Below are 19,904 nucleotides of genomic sequence, written 5' to 3'. Positions count from 1 at the left end.
GCAGCCGTGGAGTGAAATGGGAGCACTGCACTGCACTAAGGCCTTGATTCCAAGAATTTTCACCCAAAAGTATCGTATCGAATCTTGCGGCATATGCATGGAGTACTAAATATAGACGAAAAATAAAACTAATTGCATAGTTGGGTGAGAAATCGTGAGACAAAACTTTCGAACATAATTAGTCCATAATTAAACACTAATTGCCAAATACAAATGAAAATGCTACAGCAGCCAAAACTAAAAAATTTTAACAACTAAACGCGCCCTAATTAAGGGATCCAACACGCCTCTCCCCCACCGTCCCTTTTCTCCACCATTGAAACACTCTCTGACCTTCTCTCACTCACTGTCGCACGCACGACACACTACACTCACAACTCATCCGCAGTCAAATAACGGTTGAGGCGTTGCTGGTGCTCCTGCCGGCTACCCTGCCCTGTTCACTGCTCTGTTCCGCGCATCCCACAGGAAGGGAAGGGAGGAGCACACAGCTTTGCTCTTGCTCCGTTGCTCCTAGCTCCCCTGTCCACCAAAGAAGGAAACGCCCGCAGCTATAGCCGTCGTCTGTCTCGTCTCGTGTCGAAGTCGAAGGGCGGACGGAAGAGGCGGGTGGCATGAAGCGACCTACCAAGAATGAGAGGCTGGGGTACCCCCGGCACAAGTAGAGGAAGAACCCCAGCAGCTGAGCCACAGGGAGGAGGAGATGGGCAACTGCGGCACGCGGGAGGAGAATGCCGTCGTCGCTGCGCACGCGCAAGGTATCCATCCATCCTTTCGAGTTTGCCCGCGGTGGATTTATCGTGGGCTCCCCCCTCTTGTCGGTGCTTGTTCGGATCTCAGCTGCGGCGCTTCGAATTCCATCAAAGTTTCATTTTGGTGGATTGTTTGTCAGGTCCTCTGGGCTCTTGGTTCTTGGGCTCACCGCGGATTACCATAAATACTCTCTCTTTCTGTTGTGGCGGCTTTTGGATTAATCAGTGTTTTGACGATTTGGTTGCGAAACTGGATTTTTCTGGGGGAGGGTCTGTCCCATGTTATTACGGAAAAAATGGTTTTTGATTGAAGTCACATGTCAATTTTCGCTCCAAATGTTTGATTTTTAAATTTTAATACTTCATCAGTAGGGGTTTTTTGATGATTTTTTTTTTTGTTCGTCCCCCCCTTGAGATCAATTCGGTTTTAGGACTTCAGTTGTATTTATCCTCATTTGCTCATGTTTTATCTTCCTTAGTTGAAAACTTGTTTGATTCGCCTTGTCCCACTTCTTGTTTGTTGATCTATGATCTCTTCTATGCTTCCTTATCTTCTTGATTTTTGTATCCCGAAGCCTACTTGATTGTGTGCATTGAGAAAATCTAATGGCACTTCCCCCAGCGTGCTTCAATTTCTGTGCCCTCCTCACTATTGACTTCCAATTTCGCACGGATAAAAAAATCACGATCCTCCAAGTTGAATAAACATAGTCTGTTCTAGCTGCTACTTGCGTTCTTTTTAAAAGCAATTTGAGGGTTTTCTAATTTACATGCAACTGTGCAGTAGATCTGGTCCCCTGACCTCTTTACCCTTGCTGTAATCAATTTGTGCATGTGTATCTCTTCTTTATTTATTTCCTGCTTTCTACTCAGAAGTATTATTTTAGGGGGGGAAAGGTCATTTAATGGATGCTAGCAGTTGGCAACTCATCCGTTTCCACTTGTTCTTATTTTACTTCTATATTAATTTCCAAATAGAACATTGTATCTCAGCATGAGTAAATGCTTATAATGCTACATACATGAATCCTTGAGGTATAAAATTTTTCTTAGTAAATGCTTATAATTCTGCATACACGAATTCTTAGTATATCCTTCTTACTTCAATTCTGTACTTACGTGATGGGCAATAGTTAAACTTCATATTTCCTTTTTTTTTTTGGGTGTTGAGGACTTACAATTTACATTTCCTTCTCATGCTCTCAGTTCAGCAGCTCCACTTGTTACAACATCCTGTCAAGAACGCCAATGCAGATAGGAAGCACACCCGCACCTCATCAGATATAAGTGATCCTTCCACACCTAGGAAAGTTGAAGATGCCAAGAACATTTCCATATACAACGATGTGATTGCCTTCACATTGTTTGAGCTAGAGACAATCACAAAGAGCTTCCGTGCTGATTATGTTCTTGGTGAAGGAGGATTTGGGACCGTTTACAAGGGTTACATAGATGAAAATGTCAGGGTTGGGCTGAAGTCACTGCCTGTTGCAGTCAAGGTGCTCAACAAAGATGGACATCAAGGGCACAGAGAATGGCTTGTGAGTAGCCAAGTTGTTCAGTAATTTTCATGCTCACTACCTTTTCATTATATGCATGGAACGTGAAAAATTGTCTACTAATATGGTGTACTTGCACACTATGCATGGCACATTGACATGGATACATGTAGGTATCATCAGGTTCATGCCGCTAACAAGCATGCTGACAAATAAATTACACATATGGAGGATTCCATGCAATAATGTTTCATTGGCAATCATGTTTTTGTTTTCCATGGCTGTCTGGATTAGTTCTCACTACTTTGTCGCAGTGTTTTGTTGACCATGGCATGGAAAATTGCTAAGCTGATAAGGTTATCCATAGTGATTCCACGCTCGTTTACAGAGATGTGCAGTCCTTGAGTCATGCTGGTGTTGACAATTAACATATTTTATCCGTCATGCTTGAAAATTTTAAAGGTTAAGCAAGTGTATATAACTGCCTGTAGAATGCTATTGAGTTATTTTTGCACATGGTTTGATAGTTATCATGCTTATTGCTAGCCTACAAAATTATTATGCCAGTATTGTGCTTTGCTCAAAACAATATAAAAATAGTTTATCCATCTTTTGTATTTATGTCAGACCGAGGTTAACTGCCTGGGGCAATTGAGGCATCAAAATTTGGTGAAGTTGATCGGATATTGCTGCGAAGATGACCATCGGCTGCTTGTCTACGAGTTCATGTTTCGAGGAAGTCTAGAAAACCACTTATTCCGAAGTAATCCTTCTACTCCTGTTTGTCAGAGTGTGAATGACATCATAACTGAGTTCAGTGATGCCACTTTTTACATACTGTCTTCTGTTTTCTTGAATGCCATCCACTGATCACAGAAAAAACACCTTGAGCTGATAAAAATGTGGATGATAGAGTTACACTTTTCATTTTCATAACTATTGCTGGTATGAGTTGGGCATATTTTATTTGCCTGCCAACAACTGATGCATTCATCATCTTTGGAAATTTTTTACATGTTTCCAAAATAACCACTAAGCATCCAACTCTTGAACTTGCTGGTGGCTCAAATCATGGATGATTGCTTGCTTGGTAAACTGTTGATTTTGCTTGATTACATGTGGTACCTATGTTAGGCCATGGGTAGTCCCTAACAACCTAGCTGGCATTTTCTATATTCTGTATGGACATTTTAGGCAACTTCCCAACTGACCTTATGGCTTGGAGTATATAAGAAATGATCTATTTTACAATTACGCACTACCACACCTTCTTGTTAATTTCTTCTACATCTGTTGATTTTTGTCATGCTCCTTTAATTATGGACTACTATAGCTGTTACTAACTACATTTGAAGAAAAGGACAAATAACTGAACGCTTTCCACTGCTAGCATGTATGATATGTAATGCCAGTGCACTATTTTCCTTGATTCGTTCACAATGAACTTTTATTTCAGACGATGGAATTTTGTTGACCAGACATCCTGTTTTTTCATGTTCTCAGAGACAGCTACACCATTACCCTGGGGTACTAGGATGTCGATCGCACTGGGAGCTGCTAAAGGGCTTGCTTGCCTCCACAATGCTCAAAGGCCTGTCATCTACAGAGATTTCAAGACATCAAATATTCTGCTGGACTCTGTTGAGTGTTAATTGCTTCCTCGTGCTTTCTTCTCCTTTTTCAGTTCTATTGATACCATCCAATGGGAATACATGTATGTTTGACATATTTATCTTTTTGTTTCCATTGCCACAGGATTATACTGCTAAACTGTCTGATTTTGGCCTGGCAAAAGCTGGCCCTGAAGGTGATCAGACGCATGTATCAACACGGGTGATGGGAACCTACGGTTATGCTGCCCCTGAATATGTGATGACTGGTACTTTCCTCATTGTTTGCGTATATATGCTTTGTATTTGCATTTCTTAGAAGATACCATCTAACTGTTCAGATATGAACTTCATGTCAAATTTCCATACACTAAACTATTGTTTCTACTCCATGAGCTGAGATTACATATTTTACCATTTCCTGCATCTTTCAGTATCTGAATATAACTTTGTAGCAAAGTTTATAGCCAGGAAAAAAGTATTATTCTTAATGCATTATCTGATATCACATATATATCACGCATATACCTAATGTGCAGGTCACTTGACTGCAAGAAGTGATGTGTACAGCTTTGGCGTCGTCCTTCTGGAGCTCTTGACAGGGCGCAAGTCAATTGACAAATCACGGCCCAGCAGGGAGCAGAGCCTGGTTGACTGGGCCCTCCCCAAGCTCAATGACAAGAGGAGGCTTCTCCAGATCATTGATCCGAAACTGGAGGGGCAGTATTCGGTCAGAGCTGCTCACAAAGCCTGCAGCCTTGCATTCTACTGCTTGAGCCACAACCCCAAGGCTAGGCCGCTTATGAGTGACGTCGTTGAAACCCTCGAACCATTGCAGGGAAGCATTGGAGGTGATGGATCCGGTCAGTCTTCTGGCCTTCCTGACTATAGAGGCCGCCGCAGGCTAACCGGGAGCAGCGTCCACTTCAGGGCCATCCCAAATCCCAAATGCTCCCCCACTGTCCCGGCTTGCAAAGTGCGGTGATGGTGCTGTGTTTCATTTGAAGCTGCTGGTATAGGTTCAGTTGTATATTGCTACCATGGGTGGACACTGGTGTGGGTGCATGTGTGCACTTGGTGGGGTTTTCGGTTTCTTGGGTTTTTGGCCAGCGTTTTGATGTGTAAATTTGATCTGCATGCTGCTGCTGCTTTGTAAGGCCCTCTAATTTTCACTGTGGTCTTATGTATCCTTGACTGAGCGAGCCGTGCCGAAACTGGCGGGTTCAGGATTAACCCAAGAAATGAAAGGCTGAACTAAGAGCGGTTGGATGGTTGGTGTGGGCATATGGTGCTGTTGTCCATATCTGAGGAATCAATCAGTCTATTGAATTTCTTGGCAAGTTTTCTCTTGTTTGGTATCTTGCCATAGTAGTAGGGAAGAATAATGGTGTGACCTGTTGATGCATGATGGTAAACAACCGTATAAGGCTGTTACCCTGTGCTGCGACCATGATCCGAATTGCTGCCGATGAGGTTGGGATTTTAGCTTGCTTTGCTTTTGTGGCTGTACCATTTTGCAGCAGCGTCTGTATTCTCAAATCTCAATAGCAGGGAATTCTAAAAAGATTCTCAGTAAACATGGTTAGGGCTTTTCAACGTTGCTTTTTTACTAGCAGCTCAAAGTGCCATATAGGATTGGATAAAAAAAATAGATGTTCTAAATTTGTCATAGTGGCTTATAGAAGCTGCATATGCTTGGGAAAAGAGATGATGGTCACTGCTAAAAAAGAAGAGGAAGAGAAAATAAAGGTGAGGCATGATAAAAGAAAAAAATTTCTTTGAGTAGTGATACCACAAATAGTGATACTTTGCATTGTGTGAATAGTAGTCTCAATATTTTCTAGTCTATATGGATGACTTTATTTGTATTAGAACTACTAGGAATGTTAGCCTCTATTGACGTGCATAATCTAGATGTGGCTTTGCTACAGTAGATGTTTACTGTGCTACAATAGATAACTCTGGTTCTAATTCTTTTGGTTCTTTTAGGTACACTGTTTCTAAATCTAAATATGTTGATTTTGCCGCACAGATACGATAAACTGATAATCTTTAATGGGAAATGTCATTTGATGATCTTCGATTGAACCGCCATGGATGGGTCTGTTAATAAAGTGTAAACATCACTGGATTACGCTGTGCTGTGATTGAACCGTTTTCAGGGGTGATTCTTGAGCATCGAAGAAAATTGGGTCTTTGGTGGTCCTTGTTTGATTTCTGAATGAACATCTCCTGTGCCGATTCAATCTGCGGGTGTCAGTGGCGGGAGGCACGGAGAGGACACTCCGCGTGTGCAGCCAACGTGCATCCTGTGAGGAAGATGGCGGCCGCCGCGCGGGAGGCGCCGGCAACGGTTGTGTCGCCGACGCCGAGGCAGGCGGCAACGAGCACGCCGGCGTCCAGGTCCGCTCTCCGCTGGGGTCATTTCATTCCAAAGAGTGTGGCTTTCCTTTTTTTGTGAGCAAAGAGTGTGGCTCAGATTGGGCATGACAAAGCTGATTGTCTGGGCCGAGTGACGGCCCCAATTACCTCTGCCCATTCGGCCCACTATGATCTAACGGTCCGCTGTGGATTCGGCCCACTATGATTTAACGGTGTCGGTCGTGATCACATTCGCATTCGCATTCGCATTCACATTCACTGACAGCAATGTACTGAAGATGATGTATCCAAGGTCTTGGTTAAAACGTCATTATCGGTTGTTATCCATCATTAGCAACTAAGAAAATAAACCTCGGTAACTCCGTGATGCAGCACAATAATCTTTTCTTTGGCCCCATCACATGAACCGGGGCGCGGCTGCATCACGAGACTAAGGTGATGTTCGGCTGAGCAACAAACCGGCTTGTTTGGCTTGTTTTTTCAGCCGGAGCGGTGTTTTTAACCGTGTTTTTCAGCATGAACAGTGAAAAATCATTCCAGCCGAACACTCCATTAAAATTGCTCAGAGACTGTCACTTCCATCATATACTAATACTACCATTTCCTGGATAATGATTTTTTATCGCATTTCGAGATTTCTATTACTTGAAATAAAACCCTATCCAGCAAAAAAATCATCGAAAATGCAAAAATACTAATAACTATCAATCTGTAGAGTAGAACGCCGTCCATGTGCTTGGGTAGAAAAGGCCTTGGGCCGCGCTTGTAGCCTTGTACCGACCGGTGAGATGCCGCCACCACCACAACCGAATCTTAGAGAGGGTTTGTCCAGATATAGAACCCATGAATACTGCAAATATAATATGCAAAGAATTATTATTTTTCTTTAAAATATAGATAGCCATAACGACTAACAAGTGGTTATTTGCCCCGTTCGCTGGGCTGATAAGCCATGCCTGAAGGTACTGTTGGCTGATTTGTTATGAGAAAAAAATACTATTTGTTAGCTGAAAAAGTACGACTTATAAGTCACGCGAACAGGATGAATTGCTTCTAGCAGTACTAGTGGCTTCAACTCAGGGTTCCTTGCAGCTCTAGCTCGGTGCTAAGTAGCCGAGGAGCCAGAGCTAGCTAGAGGAGTAAAAAAAATACGGGTTTTCTCGGCTCCGGTTCGTTTAGAGAAGAGAGAGGAAAAATGTTTTGATCAACAATGCCATAAAGTTAGGGGATCTGGAGCCGCTGAGTTTCCTTCCATACATGGCGCGTGTTCAGTTGCTACCCAAAATCCCAAAAAGTGCTACAGTACCCATCACATCGAATCTTGCGATACGTGCATGAAGCATTAAATGTAGACGAAAAAAAACTAATTGCACAGTTTGGTTGGAAATTACGAGACGAACGTTTTGAGCCTAATTAATCCATGATTGAACACTAATTGCCAAATAAAAACGAAAGTGCTACAGTAGCCTAAAATCCAAAATTCACCCAACTAAACACCCTCATGGTCTTATAGTCACATTCTTATAACAGAAGCAACACTTCTACTACTCTCTGTCAATTACGCTTAGCTAGGGCATAAAAAAAATTACGCTTAGCTAGGTTGTCTTTATAAGCACAACCCCACGGATGCACCATAAGAAAATACTAATACTATCAATCTATCATAATCCCACTCTCGATCCCCTCCATCATCGCTCTCATTAGACTGCGTCATGCGTGATGAGGTGAAGAAGACCACCAGCTTTTCTTTTAGAAAGAAAAAGAAAAGGAGGACAGATGCCAAGCCTTCGCAAATGTGGTGTCTGCTCGGGTTGATAATGAAGGAGCATACCCATCTGAATATCAGATTCAAAAGCGTGTCATAGAAAGTAGATGGAACGTAGGACTGTAGGAGCGTCACCGTTCGTGTGTCCAATCTGACTCAGGATGGCTGTGGAAAAGATTCTATGTTGGTACACGATACACACTCCTATCTTAACCTTATCCTGTCATGACCAAATGACGCTTTTTATTTGTTGGGTTTTAAAGGGAAATGTCAAGGACAAAAAAAGAAGAAGAGAAAATCCTGCTCCAGATATTGTGCCATATATTTGTTGTACTAGCTAGCCTAGTATATAATCAATCATTGTTGTATTAATTAGGCAAAATTGGTCACTGGACACCGATTTTTTTAAACCATACAGGATACCGAAAATAACCTCTCTTTACCACAGAGCATGCCAATACCCCCTCCATCCCAAAATAAAAATAACTTTATAAGGTTTAAAATTTGTCCCAAAATAAATAACATTCAACGCAAACATCAAGGAACACTATCTTCTAATACGGAAACTAATCATGGGTGCATGCAAATGATAACCACCAAATCCAAGAAATATGCTCAGAGAATGGAAATGAGATGATGATACATGCGTCTTTTGACAATGTTATTAATCTATCTGAAAATTTCCATAAACTTATTTATTGTTATGGGATGGGGGAATAAGTGTGATTTGTTGGTGGACACTTTGGTTCTTGTCAAGTTTTTCGATGGACACTATGTCCAATAAAATATCCATTTCCGGTTCTAGAGCGGAGAGAAGAGTTGCGTTTTGTCCATTTTGCCCTTGCTAGTTTCTTCTCCCTCCCTCCCCTTCTTTGAATATGGTTTGAGGACCGCTTCTACCTCTACCGTGACGTCTTCCCATGCCGCGACCGTGTGACGGACGATCGCTAGATCCAGTGCCCGATCTGCCATGACCTCACCACTATGGAGATCAAGTGCGCCAAGGGCAGTGCCGGTCCTATGATTTTAAGGGCCCTCCGGCGATCTCATCGTAACGGCACCTCTTGATCATGTATAAAATCTTATAATATATAGGCGCTAATTTTACTTGCAAAACAAAAGCAAATTCAATAACATATTTTTAATTTAACATGTCTGATAATTATCGAGAAACAATATAGATTAAGGAATATATTTGTAGATGTATGATAATTATCGAGAAATAATATAGATTAAAAAATAATATATTCGTTTTCTTTTCTCACCCATGACAAATATTTCTTAGGTAACATTATAAAATTCTAACATGTAAATTAGAAGAAAAATATGACTATATGGGTACAAAGTACTAGAAGTCTGGAATACTATACAAATAATTAATTTGAATTAAAAATAAAAAAGAAAAAAATACCTTGGGCCTAAACAACTAATCAGTGATTGTAATTCATAAGAAGCAAATAATCAAGATGTCGTCATCATGGAGCCATGCCTGGTCGCCGTCCTCGTGCGTCGTGTCCGTGTCTCCGGTAGTCTAGCTCTTCGCGGCGGCGCGGCTCGCCAGCTCCACGCGTGTAAGGCGCACGTTCCGAACTTACGATCAGAGTGTGTTGTGTGCAGCGTGACTCCTCGCCTCCTCTCTACCCGAGGGCCGTGGGGAAAGGAAACTAGGAAATAAATGTCAATGTTGTCTTTTTGGACCGCCTAGCCAGTTCTCTCTCTTCTTATTAGTTTGCTAATGCCTAATGGACTATAGGACCTGACGGTTTGTATACCTGGCCTTGGGCCCCTTCTCCGCTTGGGCCCTCGGCCGTCGCACCTCATGGCCTACCCTTAGGGCCGGCACTGGCCAAGGGCAACGTCAACGAAGAGGGCAAGGGCTCCTCCATCGTCTCTTCAACTGTGTTGTCCCAGTCGGGGCACGGTGGCGGATAACTAACTAGGTCCACCTGCTACTATGGCCCTGTTTGGATCCCATGACAAAACTTTAGCCCTACACTTTTAGCTCTTTTTTTGCCATGGGATCCAAATAGGAGGCTAAAAGTGAGCAAATGGCTAAAAACTGGGCTAAAATCTTTTGCTCCCAAAGAGGCTCTAAACTGGGCTAAACTCCCTCGGGGCGGGCGCTGGACGCCCCATACCTCTTGCCGCTCGTATGCATGGCTATACATGGATAATTAAATGAGGGTAAATCAGTTATTGTAGATTAGAGGACTAAAGTTTAGCACATGGATCTAAACAGCCCAGCAGAAAACTTTAAGTGCTAAACTTTAGTCTTTGGACTAGTGATCCAAACACCACCGATGTTGTCCTCAACGACCTCACTATGAAGCCCGTTAGTGCCAGCCTCAGCGTCGTAGGGAGGCGGGCTAGTGAGGTGACGCAGGCAGCAGCGGCACCGATGCTGGAGGTGAGGTAGAGCACCTCCCGCGCGTAGCGGTAATCCAAGGGTGCCTCATCATGGGGAGGTGTCACGCACCATGGCCACATTGAGGTCCAGCGCCCGTCACACGCGAGATGCCGATTGGGATGGGAGAGAAGAAGGTGAAGGAGGAAGTAGAAACTAGTAGGGGCAAAATGGACAAATCACAACTCTTCTCTCTCTTCTCTAGAGCCGGAAATAGATATTTTGTTGGGCACAATGTCCAGCAGCAAATTTGATAAGAAATAAAGCATCGACTAGCAAATCACACTTATTTCCATGTCCTATGACAAAGAGAGGTCATTCTCGGTGTCGTGTTGCCAATTTTACCTATTAATTACCATGTGCGTGTGGTATTACCATGCATCTATTATAGCATAGCATCGATTCAAACCATTTTCAATCTGATCAAGTTTATAAAAGGCATATCAGTATTTATAACATTGGTCTTGTTCGCTTATCTTATGAGTCGTACTGTTTCAGCGAAGGAACAATGTTTTGCTCTCATAAAAAATCAGCGAACAGTACTTTCAGCCAAAGCTTTTCAGCGAAGTGAACAGGGCCATTAAATAAATGTCAATTATTTATCATGATATATAGTTTCATAGTATACATAATCAACTCTTCTCTCTCTTCTCTAGAGCTGGAAATAGATATTTTGTTGGGCGCAATGTCCAGCAGCAAATTTGACAAGAAATAAAGCGTCGACTAGCAAATCACACTTATTTTCCATGTCCTATGACAAAGAGAGGTCATTCTCGGTGTCGTGTTGCCAATTTTACCTATTAATTACCATGTGCGTGTGGTATTACCATGCATCTATTATAACATAGCATCGATTCAAACCATTTTCAATCCGATCAAGTTTATAAAAGGCATATAAGTATTTATAACATTGGCCATGTTCGCTTGTCTTATGAGCCGTACTGTTTCAGTGAAGGAACCGTGTTTTTCTCTCATAAAAAATCAGCGAACAGTACTTTCAGCCAAAGCTTTTCAGCGAAGTGAACAGGGCCATTGAATAAATGTCAATTATTTATCATGATATATAGTTTCATAGTATACATAATCAGAAGATAATTCGTAGTGCTCAGCAAGTCACTTTCGGTGACTAAATATTCTCTTATATATATCATAATCAGAAGATAACTCGCACTACACTGTGGAATGCATGGAGAAGAATTGAAGGCCATGGCCATGAAAAAAATGAGTACGTACGTCATCCAATGCAAAAGTGTGTCCACGGAAAGCACAACGTAGCAGCCAAACAGGTGTCACCATTTTGGGTCATTCATGTATCTAATCTGACTCATCATATAGGATGGCTAGCTGGAAAATGATGCATGCTGGTACGGCAGCTTGCCGATTAGTGTGCTAGCTACCTAGCTTATCCCTGTCATAACCAAATGATACTTTAATTCGGTGGATGGATGGTCATTTTTTAAAAGGGAAATGTCAAGGAGAAAAAGGGGAACGGATTGAAGACACACGCGTAAATACCCAAAATGGTCAGCATGCATGTATGATTGATGTACTATGTTGGTATATAAGCTCAGAGTCCTCTTGGGTTGTCAATTTGCCATTGCCGACAAGTAATATCGTTCTGCTCATTGTTCCGTGTTTAAGCCTTAGATTTTTTATAACCGTCGAGTACTTTTCACAATATTTTTCCTCTCACAACAAATCAGTATAAACATCAGCATAAGCTAAATTTTAGCGGAACGAACAGAGCAACATGTATAGTGTGCGCGCGCATGTTAATAGAAATGAGATATGAGAGTACATGTGTATAGCAGTGTTATGTGTCTTCCATTTTTTTTGGGTTAAGTCCAATTTACACCCTTCAAGTTGCAGCAAAGTTCGGATTTCAACCTCGAACTTCAAAACCGGACAACTTTGGCCCTCCAACTCTCGAAAAAGTTCAACTTGCAACCTTCTGGGCCGGTTTTGCGGGTGAACAGTAACTTTTGATATTTTCAGGAGCGCCAAAATTTTATATTATTTTTTCGAGCATCTTAAAGTCCTTAGATGAAAAACCTCAAAACTACAAAGTTATAGATCTCATCGAGGTCTATAATTTACATATAAAAATTATCTTCATCCGACATCGTATTGAAGGGTTTTCTATTTTTTGAAATTTGAGTCTCATCACGCGATAAAATATGGTGCTGAAATTTTATATTATTTTTTCGAGCATCTTACTGTCCTCAAATGAAAAAACTCAAAACTAAAAAGTTGTAGATCTCATTGAGGTCTACAATTTACATATAAAAATTATCTTCATCCGACATCGTATTGAAGGGTTTTCTATTTTTTGAATTTGAGTCTCATCACGCGACAAAATTGTTTCAGCGTGATGAGACTCAAATTTCAAAAAATAGAAAACCCTTTAATACGATGTCAGATGAAGATAATTTTTATATGTAAATTGTAGACCTCGATGAGATCTACAACTTTGTAGTTTTGAGTTTTTTCATTTGAGGACAGTAAGATGCTCGAAAAAATAATACAAAATTTCAGCACCATATTTTATCGTGTGATGAGACTCAAATTTCAAAAAATAGAAAACCCTTCGATACGATGTCGGATGAAGATAATTTTTATATGTAAATTGTATACCTCGATGAGATCTAAAATTTTGTAGTTTTGAGTTTTTTCATTTGAGGACGTTAAGATGCTCGAAAAAATAATATAAAATTTCAGCGCTCTCGAAAATATCAAAAGTTACTGTTCACCCACAAAACCGCCCAGAAGGTTGGAAGTTGAACTTTTTCGAGAGTTGGAGGGCCAAAGTTGTTCGGTTTTGAAGTTCGAGGTTAAAATCCGAACTTTGCTGCAAGTTAGAGGGTATAAATTGGACTTAACCTTTTTTTTTTTTTGAAGTTCTAACAATCTTCTCGTCTACTTTATTAATTTGTTCGTCATACACAGTACGAGTATACGGTTTTCAAATAATTTGGTCAGAGCTAATATCCGCTAATCTGACTATCAGGCAGCAGGCTATCACAAAACTAATACGCACTTCATTCCAAATTATAAGACATTTTGACTTTTCTAATACTTTTGCTATGTATTTAGATATACACTATGTACGTCATAATTGTATCTAGAAAAGTCAAAACATCTTATAATTTGAAACGGAGGAAGTACTACTCCGTTGGTCACAATAATTCAGCCAGAACAATATTTTTCAGCCAGTTTCAGCCAAAATTCTGCCGGCCGAACGGGGCCTAGTGAAAATTTAATTTAATATAAGACAAGTTTTTAATATAAACAGCTCTAATCTTCCGGTTCGTTTTTCAAAACAAAAAAAATGCAAATCTTCATGGATTTCATTGCTATACATGCAAGTTTCTTTCTGTTGGTGCGCCAATAATCTGTGTGTTGGTTCCGCAATCCGCAGTATGATGGAGAGGTCTGGAGATCACACCTAATTAAAGGTCCATAATTCCATATTCTCTTCGCTGTAAGAGATACGTCAATCGCTTTGGTTGGCTGGCAAAGCACAACAAATGTGAGCCTCTGCTTGATGGCTACACAACTTTCTAGAACACTGAAGCTCCAAGTGTTTCTTTTTAATGTAGGCTAGACACGTCCGTGGATGTGAAGGGTCAATTTAGCAGAGCTCTATTGTCTGATTCTTGAGCTATGTTTCTTGATTCTTAAGTAAAAGTATGGTGAAAAGCATGTGATAAGTGATTTCGGAATGATTTTGATACGGACCGGATAATGGGGTGTGTAAAGAACAAAATTCACCGCCGGTTCATGAACTTGGCCGGTGGTGTCATTCAAGTCCCAGAACTTCTAAAGTGATATCTATGGGCCCCTAAACTTAACAGACGGTGTCATCCAGATCCCTAAACTTTCAAAGTGATCACCGCAGGTCCCTAAACTTAACTGGCGGTGTCATCTCAGTCTCCAAACTTTCAAGGTATTCACCGCGGATCCCTAAACTTAACAAACGATGTCATTCCTATCCAAATGTTGACAATTATCTATAGTATAAAAAGTTTTCTCTATTAAAAGTTACTTCTAATTTTAGTATTATTTTAAAAGTTTTAATAGTATTATTATAGAAGTAATTTTTCTCTGTTATTAATACTATAACATTATTATTAAAACTTTTAATACTATAATATTATTATTAAAAGTTCTAATACTATAATACTACTTTTAAAAGTATTATAGTATTAATAATAGAGAAAAGTTACTTCTACAATACTACTATTAAAACTTTTAAAATAATACTAAAATTAGAAGTAACTTTAATAGAGAAAACTTCTAATAAATTTTAATATTATTTTAATACTATTAATGGTACATAAATATTAAATTAATTTTAGTATTTTAGTTTAAACCTAATATATTTGTTGTTGTAAATTATTTTATATAGACATCTGTTATGTCTAGATGCATAGAAAATGCTACGAGAAATGCCAAAACGTATTATAATTTGGGACACAAGTGCGCTCATTCATTGCTAACGTTAGAAATTGTGCGTTAATAATCTGAAACAACACATAATAAACGTTAATAAATAAAGTAAGCTTCGTTGTTGCCCCTCTCTCTTCCACTAGTATATAATCACCGTCGGTCCATGAACTTGGCCGGTGGTGTCATTCAAGTCTCTAAACTTGACAGACGGTGTCATTCAGGTCCCTAAACTTTTAAGGTGATCATCACAAGTCCCTAAACTTGGCTGACGGTGTCATCTCGGTCTTCGAACTTTCAAGGTATTCACCGTAGGTTCCTAAACTTGACAAACGATATCATTCCTATCTAAATGTAATAATATTAACAGTTATCTATAGTATTAAAAGTTTTCTCTATTAAAAGTTACTTCTAATTTTAGTATTATTTTAAAAGTTTTAATAGTATTATTATAGAAGTAACTTTTCTCTATTATTAATACTATAACATTATTATTAAAACTTTTAATAATATAATATTATTATTAAAAGTTCTAATACTATAATACTACTTTTAAAAGTATTATAGTATTAATAATAGAGAAAAGTTACTTCTATAATACTACTATTAATTTTTTTAAAATAATACTAAAATTAGAAGTAACTTTAATAGAGAAAACTTCTAATAGATTTTAATATTATTTTAATACTATTAATGGTACATAAATATTAAATTAATTTTAGTATTTTTATATTTTAGTTTAAACCTAATATATTTGTTGTTGTAAATTATTTTAATTTATTTTTTTGCTGATGTAAATTATTTTATATAAACATATGTTATGTCTAGATGCATAGAAAATGCTATGAGAAATGCCAAAACGTCTTATAATTTGGGACACAACTACGCTCATTCATTGCTAATGTTAGAAACTGTGCGTTAATAATCTGAAACGACGCATAATAAACGCTAATAAATAAAGTAAGCTTCGTCGTCGTCCCTCTCCCTTCCACTAGTATATAATCACCTACCGCCAAGGGTGGCTCGACGCCCTTGAGACCCCATGACGATGATCTCCCTCACCGGCTTGACCGCGCTATCTGCCGGCCTCCTGCTCATCTTCTCCTCCTTGCTGCTGCAAGCTCATGGTACGCAGGATCGAATCGATCCGATCCCATTCCCATGCAAGCATGCATGTTCCATCATGTTTCTGTTCCAGTTATATATAAATCAGTTCTAAATCCCCTGATCGAGGCCTGAGCAAATTGATTAATAAACAAGCAGGAGGAGCCAGCGGCGGCGAGGAGTCGTACGTGCCGGTGCGGAGAGTGGTGTACCGGTCCGTATCACCGGCGGCGATGACAGAAGCAGCGGCGCCGTACGAACCGTTCGAGGTGTGCCGGTGCTGCGCGTCGCCGTCCAACGCGAGCAGCTGCGTGGACACGAGCTGCTGCTACGCCATCAACTGCAACCTCCCCGGCAAGCCCTTCGGCACCTGCGCCTTCCTTCCGAAGACCTGCGGCTGCGGCGCCGCCAACAACTGCACCCAGCCGGCGTCCTGATGATCCTTCCTGGCCCATCCTTCACTGAGATCTAATAGCAAGCAGATTAGATGACTCACTCGATCAGGGATAGATTATCCAGTTAATAATTCCCTGCAAAACCTTAGTTGTAATATTCTAGAAAGAGTGAAAGCTTCCATTTTGTTTACATGCTGCCAAAGTTTGTTACCATGGTCTACTGGGGCTTGAAAGATTCCTCCATGAACTATTTGCTTCTCATTTATATTTACCTTTTATACCCTGCTGATGATGGTCCTTGGATAGTCCTTTTCTGTATTTAGCATGCAATCCATGCTTTGTTCTTTAAAGATTCATGTTCATTAATTTAAAATCCTATTGTGTAGGTTGTGTGAAGGTGGAGAGCTACTTGACAGAATACTTTCTAGGTAAGTTAAAGTGAACATAAAATTTTGAAATAGCACATCAAAATATGTGCTTCAATAGAACTGATGTTTTGCATTGGACTTAAGAGGTGGGAAGTACTCTGAGGATGATGCAAAAGCTGTCCTGGTGGAAATATTAAATGTCGTCGCTTTTTGCCACATTCAAGGAGTGGTTCATCGAGATCTCAAACAAGAGGTGACGTGTTTTTCTGCATCTCTACAATCAGTGCAAATTTCATGTTTTAAGGAGGTTTAGAAAATGCTAACTTTCTACTTTCAGTAGTTTAGAACTTTACAATTTCCATAGCACTGGTAAACTAAGCATGTACTTCATATTCTAATATTAGCGTTTTCATTGTTTACTTTATCATGACTTCTAAAAATTGTAATACCCTTTTTTCAGAATTTTCTTTTTACATCAAAAGAAGAGAACTCCAATCTTAAGGCATTGACTTTGGTTTATCAGCCTTTGTAAAACCAAGTATACTTCTTACCGGATAATCCATGTTTTTTTTTATATAAATTCAGTCTTGCCATGAAACTGACAAATTCTGCGTGGAACGATAATATTTATTAATGGAAACGGAAATTCCCAACATGCATTCCAAAAAATAAAGACCGGTAATCACTTATAATATGTTTCATCTTTCTTATCACAAAATAGTTATTTGATTTATGCGTAACAAATAAACACATGCTCTTCTCCAAGAAATTGGGAGGCTTCCTTGTATACTGTTTCATGAAGTCGTGGGATAGCGTAAGATCGCCACCGATCAACACTGTAAGCATATATATTCTCTATATATTCCGTACACTACATAGAAAATTAATAACTTAACTTATTATCTGCCATCAGCTTCACTGAGGACAGAATTCTTGGCGGACATTTTGAAGAGCCGCACTCAATAAATGTTTTGACAGCTTCCCTGAAGACCTCCAAGATATGTTTAAGGATTTAGGCAGATTTTAAATTAGATAGTTAATGCGAGAAATAACTTTATTATCCCTTCTTATGCAAAAGTGTTTCCTGGATTGTATACATGCTCAAATACAATTGTGTAAAAGTTGAACTATGGGGAAAAAAATCATCGTTTGGTTGTTTTAATGTGCATCCCTAAAATAAAGCCGATGCGTTAGCATGGGCACTATACTAGTCCAGTTAACAATTCCATGCATTCAATTAATATAATATATATTGAGAGAAATGAAGATAATATATACAATAATACAAGAAAACTAATCAAGAGAGGATGAACTTTTTTTTTGTTACGGAAGAAGAATTATATTAGATAATAATTGGGTACATCAACACGTTACAAACACTCTGGATTACACTACAAATATCCACAAATTGATTTTCATCTAAATTGTACCCACGTTGTGAAAAACTCCAAATCTCAAAACCAAACATGTATGACGCTTTGCAGTATGGATGACCGCATAGACAAACACTCAGCAAAAGGCCTGAGAACAAAGGCCCAACGAACGATGGCCAACATTCATGCATGCAGAGTTGAGAAACTTCTCATTTCTGGTGTCTTCCTTCTTCTTTTTCCTAGTCCTTCATCGTGATCAGATCTAACTACAATAAAACGGAGAAGAGACCGGAGAAAATTATTCCATGGCAGCGACATCATCTCCGCATTGATGTCACACTCCGGAAATAAAAGTCTTCATGTCCGGTGAAGATGCTGTCACCGTAGTTGTCGCCCTCATCTTCAATAGAGCCGTCATGGAGAAAGTGATTCCACCGTGCCCCCTCGCCGTCGTCGGAGAGGAGGAGCAGGAGATAAATCCCTGATACCAAGAAATGATTCCACCATAACCCTAAGCACTCGATCTACTGAAAAAACTTATAAAAAATAATGGATCCCCACTCCCTCCGATCTCCTGCGATATGCCAAAGGGAGACCAGCGGTGGTAGAGGCGGGCGAGTCGCGGGACTTCAAGAGAGGATGAACTAATCAGGGAGATTTATGTGTAATCATGTAACGGAAGAGAGATTAAAAAGTTAACATGAAAGGAAAGAAAATATATTCATAGAGAAAAAGATGGTTTATTCAACTATACAAGGAAACTAATCAGTCGTAGAAAGAGACCAAGGTTCTAAATAGCGGGATATAGCGTCCGCTATAGCAGGATATAGCGGTTGAGTAGGGCGGCCGCTAGGCATCGACACTTTTCGCGCTATGAGATCGCAGACGCTAGTAGCGGCTAATAGCGCGCGAAATTCGCTAAATCAAGGTTCATTTAGCGCTGCTATCCAACCAAAATCGACATGGGCTTTGAATTCTGTTGGGCTAAAATCGTGCAGGCCCAAAACAACTCGGTAGTGCTGGTGGATTGAGCTGCGTTGTCATTCTTCTTGAAATCTCAGCGACCAAAAGTGCTGGCGGCGGCGACGACGACGTCGGTGGCGGCGGGTGGCTGCGACCCTGCGACTTGGCCTGAGGTACGAAACAGGAGCTGCAAGCCATGAGGAAGATGCGGACGCAGCCACCTTGGGCCATCTGCGCGCTGGCCAGGTATTGTCAGCAGCCTTCGATTAGATTAGATATGATTTGGTTCTTTCTGAACAAAGCAATAACGATGAGCATCTCTGTACTCAAGTTCGTGATTAAACTATACCGATGAGCATCTCTGCATCTCTGAACTTTTGATTTATGTTCAGGATGAAAAGAAATTCATGATGGAAAAAAAATGCAGAAGTCCATCTTATTATGTCAGTGATTTCTCTTGCCCATCTTATTATGGCAGTGATTTCTGTTGCCGTTGCTCATACTGACAACATTCATACTTGATTAGATTTATGTGAGTTGATTAATGATGCCTGCTTTGTCAAATTTTTATACCTGAGATATGATGGTCAGCATCTTAATACCTAATACTTGACATATTTTTTTCTCAGCCGCTAAATAGCTTAGCCCGCTATTTAGTCCGCTATAACCTTTCTTAGCCTTTGAGAGAGGCAGACGCTAAGGGGCTTAGCCCGCTATTTAAAACATTGAAAGAGACATAATTAGAACCCGTTCGTTCATAATCTGAAACGACGCACTGGCGTTTAAGATTGTGTCACATCACATCACACACTGACACACGTACTTACATACAGTGGTGGTGTT

At 40.1% G+C, this 19,904-nt stretch overlaps 2 protein-coding genes across 7 annotated transcripts; both read left to right on the top strand.

Moving 5' to 3' along the window:
* Nucleotides 1-334: 334 nt before the first annotated feature.
* Nucleotides 335-5,145, top strand: LOC136483460 (probable serine/threonine-protein kinase PBL8). Its single transcript, XM_066480542.1, has 6 exons — nucleotides 335-758; nucleotides 1,959-2,293; nucleotides 2,879-3,014; nucleotides 3,755-3,891; nucleotides 4,007-4,130; nucleotides 4,401-5,145. The coding sequence occupies exons 1-6, from the start codon at nucleotides 704-706 to the stop codon at nucleotides 4,844-4,846; spliced, it is 1,233 nt and encodes a 410-aa protein (XP_066336639.1). The 5' UTR covers nucleotides 335-703; the 3' UTR covers nucleotides 4,847-5,145.
* Nucleotides 5,146-15,860: 10,715 nt separating this feature from the next.
* On the top strand, nucleotides 15,861-19,633 carry LOC136481393 (uncharacterized). Of its 6 annotated transcripts, none has more exons than XR_010764706.1 (6): nucleotides 15,901-15,985; nucleotides 16,119-16,480; nucleotides 16,744-16,785; nucleotides 16,870-16,978; nucleotides 19,160-19,307; nucleotides 19,454-19,633. XR_010764706.1 is itself a non-coding variant. In XM_066478746.1 (2 exons), the coding sequence occupies exons 1-2, from the start codon at nucleotides 15,901-15,903 to the stop codon at nucleotides 16,397-16,399; spliced, it is 366 nt and encodes a 121-aa protein (XP_066334843.1). In that variant the 3' UTR covers nucleotides 16,400-16,732. The 6 variants fall into 6 exon arrangements, 1 of the variants encoding a protein (XP_066334843.1); XR_010764705.1 differs by lacking the exons at nucleotides 19,160-19,307; nucleotides 19,454-19,633 and adding exons at nucleotides 17,186-17,563; nucleotides 17,639-17,852; XR_010764707.1 differs by lacking the exons at nucleotides 19,160-19,307; nucleotides 19,454-19,633 and adding an exon at nucleotides 17,639-17,852 and having other exon boundaries at nucleotides 15,861-15,985; nucleotides 16,122-16,480; nucleotides 16,870-17,563.
* The last annotated feature ends 271 nt before the right edge of the window (nucleotides 19,634-19,904 follow it).

This window comes from Miscanthus floridulus, chromosome 9 (assembly GCF_019320115.1).
Source record: "Miscanthus floridulus cultivar M001 chromosome 9, ASM1932011v1, whole genome shotgun sequence".
Lineage (NCBI taxonomy): Eukaryota > Viridiplantae > Streptophyta > Magnoliopsida > Poales > Poaceae > Miscanthus > Miscanthus floridulus.
Note: the sequence above shows the minus strand (reverse complement) of the source record. Positions and strands in the feature narration are given on the sequence as shown.

Coding starts and splice junctions, on each gene's coding strand:
- LOC136483460 (XM_066480542.1), top strand. CDS start 704: ATGGGCAACTGCGGCACGCGGGAGGAGAATGCCGTCGTCGCTGCGCAC. Junction 3,015..3,754: donor AGAAAACCACTTATTCCGAA/GTAATCCTTCTA, acceptor TCATGTTCTCAG/AGACAGCTACACCATTACCC. Junction 3,892..4,006: donor CAAATATTCTGCTGGACTCT/GTTGAGTGTTAA, acceptor CCATTGCCACAG/GATTATACTGCTAAACTGTC.
- LOC136481393 (XM_066478746.1), top strand. CDS start 15,901: ATGACGATGATCTCCCTCACCGGCTTGACCGCGCTATCTGCCGGCCTC. Junction 15,986..16,118: donor CTTGCTGCTGCAAGCTCATG/GTACGCAGGATC, acceptor TTAATAAACAAG/CAGGAGGAGCCAGCGGCGGC.